Source organism: Phoxinus phoxinus (assembly GCF_949152265.1).
Source record: "Phoxinus phoxinus genome assembly, chromosome: 16".
NCBI classification, from domain to species: Eukaryota; Metazoa; Chordata; class Actinopteri; order Cypriniformes; family Leuciscidae; genus Phoxinus; species Phoxinus phoxinus.
In genome coordinates, this window is record NC_136891.1 from 21477051 (window position 1) to 21485944 (window position 8894).

Sequence of the window (8894 nt, forward strand, 5' to 3'; positions counted from 1 at the left end):
TTATTTTTTAAAAGTGTACTCTGCAGCATGACAGCACCTGCGTGAACTTGTGGAGAACTGACTTAATACATCGATTAAACACTTTAAAGTAGCCTGATAATTACAGAGTTCTGAGTTCTCTTTGTCATTGTCTTCATACTTGCGTAATTGAATATGTCTATAGGCTACTTTAAACTAAAATGTATCTTAGGATCTATTAAAACGGAAAAAAAGAGTGAAAAGCTCAGGAAAATTCGTAGCCTCTAGCAAATCCGGACAGGCAGGCAGACACTCCTCGCGTTCACACTGGCAGGCGTGGTTCCGAATTCCACTTCCTCCTCACCCGCATCATTACGTTGAAGTAACACATCACCAGAAACTTGGGAGACTTCAACAGTGTTTGCTTGGATGTAACTGAGCACTGAGCAGAGAAAAACAAGTAGGCTACTCCAGTAGTATGGCAGACAAAGGACCTATTTTGACCTCAGTCATAATTTTCTACTTGTCCATCGGAGCCGCGATATTTCAAATTCTCGAAGAGCCGAATTTGAAATCAGCTTTAGAAGATTATAAAAATAAAACTGCCAATTTATTAAAGAAATATCCTTGTTTAAAGAAGGGTGATTTGGATGAAATCATTGAGGTAAGCTGTTTTTTGATTCCACAAGTTTAGGCAAACGGTTTGGTGGTTAGGTAAACATATCAGAATCACTTTAGAAAGTTGTCAAGTGTTTTCAAAGTGTTTCGATTATTGCCGACGTAAAACATTTACCGTTGCTATGGTGTTTCTCAAGCACAAGCGACTAAGAAAGTCTCGCCTGAACTTAATGTGAGTTAAGAGCGTTTTCAACGCTTTTTACCTGGCTTTGTTACGCATGTAGGCTACGCGCATATCCAAGTATGGGCTATAAACAAAGCACAACTTTTGTCGTAAACGTGTCATCTCTGAAGGTGACGGGGTTCGCGATCCTAAAAAAGTCTGAAGCGCTATTGTTTCATGTTTGTGGACTTTTCCCCCCATGGGCAATAAAAGTGGCGAAGTCATTCTTTCTGAGGAATGTGCCTTTGCCAGTCATACTCACTCAGGCGCGACAAAGTACCACGAGAAAGCGCGCGCCCACGTGCTCTGTGGAGCGAATATGAAAACAAAGCAAGCTTGTATGTTTATGATTGTTTCGCTTTGATACAGTTTGTTAGTTACTATTCAAAACTACCTTAAAAACTTCTAGGTCTGATCTTACTATTTCACCCTAACTGAATTAAGTAGGATAAGACACAAAACCACCTAGTAAGTTTTAACATTTAAGTTCCATTACATAGGCTAAATGTAACACAATTTTATTTTACATGTCATTCTGGTTCATTAGACTATGATTTAATCCAGCAGATGGTAGTTAATACTTAATTAATAAACGGTTTATTATGCACTTTTGTGTAGGCTACTATCAATCAACATCTAAATTACATCTTTGAAACATGATATAGCCTACTCATTTCATTTGGTAACCGCAGATGTTTAATCTGTCACTAGAGATCATGAAATATTGCAACCGAGAAGAACCAGTCAATTAAATGGCAGAGGCTACAAAATTACAGAAAAGATGAACTAGTTTAAATTCAGTCATACTATAAGAACATTTTATGAAGAACACCAGTATACGCAGGCTTGAGTAAATGGCATTCATGTACATTAGTGCAGATAATTGTTTCACGACTTTTAGTATTTGATTTACAGTATACAGGCAGTAATGGCATATACAGTGTCATATCTACACTGATCAAAACTTTTAAAACCGTGATACATATTATTTATGTAAAGAGTTTTTTTGGTTTGTGTTTTCAGTTTGTTTTGGGATTGTATATGTTTTCTAATATGACACTTAAAATGTTAAGCAGCCTATACTGTAACATTTCATTTGTCATTCGGAATCTCTAAGGCTCTTAATTGTTTGATATTGAATTAGCTGATTGTTAAATCATTTGTAATAAATTGACCATAGTGCTAACATGATTCTAAAAAAAAAAAATGTTTAACAGCCATCATATTTATGTTTCTTGGGCGTGATGTAACATGATGTGGCAAAATAAAACCTGTTCCTCAGGTTTTCATACTACAATACTGAGGTGATGTTAAAGGTTCCATGAGGGTTTTTGCAGTGACCATTATTTGTTTCCCCAACAAACTTTTCAGCAAAAAGTTCTTAACATTTTAACAATCTAAAGAACCTTATTCCTATATAAAGAACAAGTTGTGCAATAACCTTTATTTGAATTTAATTCTGTTATTCAAATAAGTGAGCTGGAAGATGCTCGATAAAAACAAAAATGTTTTTGCTGTATTTAAAGGGATAAGAAAAGTACAAATGAGTCGTTTCAGTGACATATAAAGTAAAAATGAGATCAAGACTGTAGGGCGTCCTACTCCTTTAGTCATTTTGGGTAGGGTGTGTTTGTTTGCTTAGCCACTAATTCAGGCTTTTAAATAATAGCCATGTTTACCGTCTGCAGAGAAAGGCTGACTCTTATTAGTGTATATGAAGACAAGGCTTTATTTTGCTGATATCTCCACAAACGCTAAACACTCTTCCTCTGTTCCTGTTGTTTTGACTCTGTGTTTTCCTGTATTTCCGTCTCTGAGTAAAAAATTAAACGGGTAACTGTAAGATGAGGTGTAAAACAAGAAATGAAGTTGCAATCGTGGAATAAAATAAATTAAGTTACAGTTACCTTTTTACTCTGTGGTGGAAATGGGTTTCTATTGCTGCTAATGTGATTTGCAAAACAAATGAAATAAACCCTAAAGCTGTATCTGATTATAGTTTGTAAAGGTGAATAATTCCTCTTTCATCCCCATTGTTTACATACAAACATTGTGTATTTCTCTTCTAGTTTCAGACTCTGTTTGCAGTACTCATTTGGCATTTGTATTTATTGTTATATATTGTAGTTAATATTTTGTTTAATGTTTCAATATCAGGTTGTGGCCGAGGCAGCTGGAAGAGGTGTGACTGTAACAACAGAGAAACAATTCAACAACTGGAGTTGGGAGAATGCAGTTATTTTTGCTGCCACAGTCATCACTACCATAGGTAGATATTCCTAGACATGTTTTGACTGACTTTACTGACTTATTGCAGGCTTAATAAAGAACTAGTGATAGCTCGATTACAGATTTTTATCGATACCACTTATATCGACACTGTAGCCTTGTATATCTGTCTATACCAATTCGATACTAGTACGTTACTGTATACAGTGTATATATACATATACATTTAGGCTGTCAATTTAACGTGTTCAATACCTACGTAGTTCATCTTACAAAGTTGATTGCTGACAAACATGACACAGGGCAACAACAGGTGTAAATGGGAGAAGGACGATTTAATGTTAATACAATTCCCAGTTATTCATTTTATGTCTCGGAATGTGTATTTCTTGTTTGTAATTTCACCGCTGTAAGTGTAACCACCGCAAGCCTCTGAAAACCTCAAAACGCGAGTCTGAGTATTGAGTATTTCGCTTTCAGCAATTAGGAGTTTTGAGAAAAGTAACATGGCAGAGGAGGCTAGCCTCCCTTAGTATATCAACCAATCATCGACACGATGTAAATTATGTGATTAGTTTGAACTGCTACCGCTGCTGTAACTATGGAGAGAAGAGATATAGTATATTTGATCGCAAAACAAATTTACTTAACTGCCATTCCAGTTACAAAATAAAAATGAAGACGCCATGCCTAAGTTGGATTCAGGCTATACAGCAATCAGCTTCACTAAACGGCTGAACAGGCTCTTTTTACACAGACATTTAAAAGGAGTATGAATTTTTTTCTTCGAGTGATAGGCTAGGACTAAGTGGGTGAACTTATATTTACATTGTCTTGATGTATGTGTCCTTTTCTTTAAATATTCTGTCTGTAAGTGACCCAAAAAAAAAACATTTTAAAGCGATTAATAAAAACTACTGTTAAAATTGTGTGTGCCGCCTCTATTTTAAAATCTCCATCTCGCGGTGGTTACACTTACAGTGGTGAAATTAAAAACAAGAAATACAAATTCTGAGACGGAAAATTAATAACTGGGAATTTTATTAACATTAAATTGTACTTCTCCCATTTTCACCAGAATGTTGGGTAGGCTGTGGCTGGGACTGGGCCTCCCCTGGCAGTGGTTTGGTGTGTCCCTAATTTAACAGCGACTTAACGTTGATTTAACCCTGAATAAGCTGGGTTAATTCATCCTTAAAATAACGATTTGTTGAGTAAAAAGAGTGAGTCTTTAGTTTTCGGTGCCGAAGCATTATTTGTAGTATTTGATTGAATCGAGTGTCACTTGGATTTGTAAGTACAATAATGGTTCCTAGATCTCCTAATGACAGAAAACAAATATTTAACATGGACTTGTCTACTCAATGATTTCAGGTTACGGTAATGTTGCTCCGAAGACAACTGGAGGCCGTTTGTTCTGTATCCTGTATGGACTCTGTGGCATTCCTCTTTGCCTCACCTGGATAAGTGAGCTGGGTACTTTCTTTGCCGGCAGGGCAAAGCGCCTGAGTCAGGTGCTCCTCCACAGAGGCCTCACTGTGGTAAGAATATCATGATCAGAGCCTTTCACTTGTCTAAAGAGGAAAACAATGGTTTTAACATTTCCCTGTTCATGTTTTCTCCTTCACTACAGAAAAAAGTACAGTTCATCTGCACTATTGTATTCCTTTTATGGGGTTTCCTGGTTCACTTGATCATCCCAGCCTTTGTGTTCATGACCATTGAGGACTGGACTTACTTGGAAGGCCTGTATTTCTCTTTTACCACCATGACGACTGTTGGTTTCGGTGACTATGTAGCAGGTAAGTAGATTTGTAAATTTTTGCTATCGTGAAATGGCTTTAAACAATTACTAAAACTGCAACATGTAAGGTTTTGTAATACATTTATATCATGCACAGATTGCTACACAAGCTACAGGACACTTTTAGCATGTTAGCCCCAGTGTTCAAAGCCCCAAATGCGAGTAAAAGTCAGAGTTGAAATGGTGTTACTCGCCACTTCCCACTTTTGACAATGCATGGTGGTGATAATGTGGTTATGATATAGTGCAATCATCAAATCGCAACAGTTGTGATGTAATTTTATAAATATATAGTCTAATGGGGTGCATGTTTCATGAGAACTGTAACAGCACTGCGTTTTCAGTTTCGATTCACAGTAAATGCTACTCTGCAAGTGCTGTGTGTTTGAATTGCTTATATGTTTGGGAGTGCAACATTCACCATTAGAATCGTTTCTAAATCTCTTGTTGTATCAACAAAGAGAAGTGATATGGTCTGCCTGCAGTTTTCCGCCAAAATCAAAGCTCAATGGTTTAACGTTTTAAAATATAGAAATTAAGACAGACCATAAATGTTGGTGTTGTAATTGTACTGTTGTTCTGTAAAATAAGATAAAGTAAATAATAATAATGATAGTAATAATTATTAAAATTGTTAATAATAATAATAATTCTAGTATACTTTTGTTATAACATATTGTATTATAATATAATATCATGATTATCTTCATTATTTCTTTATTTTTTTAAATCCAATTCTGGAATTGGATACTTAAGGTCAGGAAACGGATACTTGTATAAAGATACATTTTCAGTTCTGTTTATTGATTCCTGTGCGCGCATTTTTATGTTATTTTTAAATCGTTCAAGCGCAAGAATATGAAAGAGAACTCAATTCGGCACTCGCGTGCTGTTTTCTATGAGCAAACATTCGCACAGAAAGCCGCCTCTCGTAGTGTGCAAATACTGAATTGGGTCTTTGGCATTAAAAAGTTAGAAAACCCCTGGTATAGCCTACTCTTTGAGCCCAGTGGAGAGGGGCCGTACCTTAAAGAAAGTAGTACTTGGGCCACTATCAATCTGAAATGTAGCGCACATCTTGGGTTCGCCTCTCAGAGTGCATCTTCTTTCTGTCCACCGTTCACCATACATGGTTTCCTGCGATTTGTGATTCTGTATAAACATCTGCTTCTTAAAAACAGCTTCTATGTGGTGTAAAAATAGCTCTAAATAGGCATATAGGTGTATGTTTGGAATAAAGGAAATTCACTTTTGTTCCTGTATAGGTGTGAACCCAGAAAACAACTACCCGAACCTCTACAGATTCTTTGTGCAGCTTTGGATCTGCCTGGGTCTTGCCTGGTTGTCACTGTTCTTCAGCTGGAATGTGCATATGGTGGTCGAGGCTCATAAAGTGCTGAAGAAGAGGAGGCTGAGACGCCACAAGCTGCCCATTGATGATGTACCGAAAAAAAAAGAAGGAAAAAAAGCCCAGAAGCTGCCGCGTCTCACTGGCGCAATCGACATCTTTGAGTTCATGTCTGAGAAAGTCGAAGACTACACCGACGTCATCCGAGCTATCGGAGCAGCCGAGAAAAGGAAAAAGGAGGAGGAACTGGCACGGTCCAAGAGCTGCAGTGACCTACTGCAGGGCCTTATCATCCCACTCGATCACTCTCCTCGACTTAAACGCCGGTTCAGTGTCAGTGCGAACATGCGCATGGACATTTCTGGAGAGTCAATGGATGGCCTCAACAACAACCAAGAGAAACAGGCACTACTGAAAGAGCACCACAGAGACCAAAAAAACCCTAAGATTGATAGAAAGGGAATTAAGAGCGCTGAGATGCCTGGACTCTGTTCATGGGAAACCAGAAAATCTGACCCATCAATCTTTCAGAGCCCTGTTCAAAGCCCTACCGTTACTACCAGTAATAGGGGTTCAAGATTTTCAGTGTCCAAAGTCTCAGAAGACCATTTAGTAGGAAAGAGAAAAAGCATTGGTTGAAGAAGAGACTGATCTACGATGTCTTCAAAAACAATTCAGCTCCGCTTTAAATCTGTAGTGAGGGAACAAGACTATCCATGTCTAAAGTATTGAAGACTATTTGTTAAAGAGAAATAGCATTGGTTGAAGAAAAGGCTTATCTACAAGGTCTAAAAGACTGATCTACAAGGTTGTAGATCGAAAGGTTGATCTACAATGTCTTCAAAAGCAATTCAGCTCTGCTTTAAATCAGTAGTAGGGGATCAAGTTTCTCAGTGTCTAACGTATCAAAGACTATTTGTTAAAGAGAAAAGGCATTGGTTGAAGAAGAGACTGATCTACAAGGTCTAAAAGACTGAAGGAAAGACTGATCTACAATGTCTTCATAATAAGTAGTAGGGGATCAAGATTCTCGGTGTCTAAAGTTTCGGTAGATTATTGGGTAAAAGAAAAGGTTGAGGAAGACCGATCTACTAGGTCTAAAAGACTAAAGAAAATACTGATATACAATGTTGCAGATAGACTGGTCTACAATGTCTTCAAAACAATTCAAATCATGAATTTAAATGGTGAATTTTCAGATGTGAAGATCATTGATTGAGCTGATACTAGAGGAGCTAAAAAGAGTAACTTTTCTAGACCCAAGAATGTTGCTCTGATATGTAGACAGCTGCATCCTCTTGCGAATTATTCATTTATTTTCACAGTATTGAGAAACATTCAGGTAACACGCATGCTCTTGCTGAGAGTCTGTGACCAAGATAAGGATATGAGTGTTGGCAGAGGAAATGAAACCGATTTCCTTCCATGACTTGGACCTTCACAGACATTGGACAGTTTGGGTGTGGTACTGTGGTTTTAACCATGGGTTTTTCATTCTTTCTTTGGATTTATGGCACCAAAATGACTGTTAGGACAAATCTCTGGCTATGTTTGAAATGGAATACTAGCGCACTGCTCCTGAATAATGCACTCCTCTTTTTTTTTTTAAACAAGTTAATACAATTTAAGCTTGTGTGCCATTACTGCACCACTAGCGACACCAAAAGGAATTGGAAAAATAATGACACTTCAAGCAGGTTTTACAAACACTACTTGTAGCTTGGTCGGACAACCAGATAGCCCTGCCCTGAACTCACGCCATTGGTTGAGCCAATATTGCTGTGTCGGGATGCTCAAACAAACAGAGCATTGTTTTGATACCATTGCAGTGTTTTACAGTGTTGTCAGATGGAGGAATCAGTTAAATATTAAGCTGAGATTGTCAATATCAATATTTAGTATAGATAGATGTAATAGAAAATGGCATGTATTGAACCGGGAACTTCCCTTTAAAAATCGTTTGTGAAGCAGTACGAGTATAATGCTGTTGTTGTCACATGACCTCATTGTATGTATAAATCTGTTTTATTCAGTTATTTATGAGAAGGTTTTACCCAATTTTATGTAAACAAACAGTACATTCTGAGTCCGATCAAAGAACTATTTAAGAAAGGGCTTTTAGAATTGTGCGTTTGATATTTAACATAGGAATACTGATACAATATCCCACACAGTGTCGTTTCATTGTACTGAACATTTTGGCAAATGTTGTAGATTTCCTTTGCAATATTTGCATACTGCAAATAACATGTCATGAAGTTAATGTATTTTGAATTATTAAGCATACCTTCTGTCTTGAATGCTGTGGCTGTTCAACTGTTTGGATGCGTTTAAACACGGGCCGACTGAGGAAGCACCTACTCTCCAGAAAATTGCCTCCTCATGAAAGATTTGTCTATGGAAGATGTTACGTGATGTAACTTGATCTCACCACCTGACTGACTATGGATTTTTATCAAGAATTTTGCCTTCCATTCTTTTTGATTATCCTTTGTATTTTCTGTTTTGTTTTGTAAGCCACTTTTGATAATTAAAAAAAGTATTTTTTCACAGTATGCCTCTTTTTGCTGTTGCCAAACCTCACCCGCCCTGTATTCAGAAGTGATGAAACGAGTTAAGCATGACTGAGAAAGACGAACACCTAAGTTCTTCTTCGTTAAGTCATTCCCATTTGCATTTACAACATTTCTAAAAACATTTATCTTCTCAGTAAG

General features: G+C 37.2%; 1 protein-coding gene across 1 annotated transcript; it reads left to right on the plus strand.

The window, feature by feature from the left end:
* Positions 1-282: 282 nt before the first annotated feature.
* Positions 283-8730, plus strand: kcnk5b (potassium channel, subfamily K, member 5b). Its single transcript, XM_079583676.1, has 5 exons — positions 283-622; positions 2957-3068; positions 4403-4569; positions 4662-4830; positions 6098-8730. Exons 1-5 carry the CDS (start codon positions 437-439, stop codon positions 6817-6819), a joined length of 1356 nt encoding a protein of 451 aa, XP_079439802.1. The 5' UTR covers positions 283-436; the 3' UTR covers positions 6820-8730.
* The last annotated feature ends 164 nt before the right edge of the window (positions 8731-8894 follow it).

Bases quoted from the DNA above. Each gene is read 5' to 3' on its own strand.
- kcnk5b (XM_079583676.1), top strand. From the start codon at position 437: ATGGCAGACAAAGGACCTATTTTGACCTCAGTCATAATTTTCTACTTG. The intron at 623-2,956 runs GTAAGCTGTTTT...TTTCAATATCAG, and splicing joins ATTTGGATGAAATCATTGAG to GTTGTGGCCGAGGCAGCTGG. The intron at 4,831-6,097 runs GTAAGTAGATTT...GTTCCTGTATAG, and splicing joins TTTCGGTGACTATGTAGCAG to GTGTGAACCCAGAAAACAAC.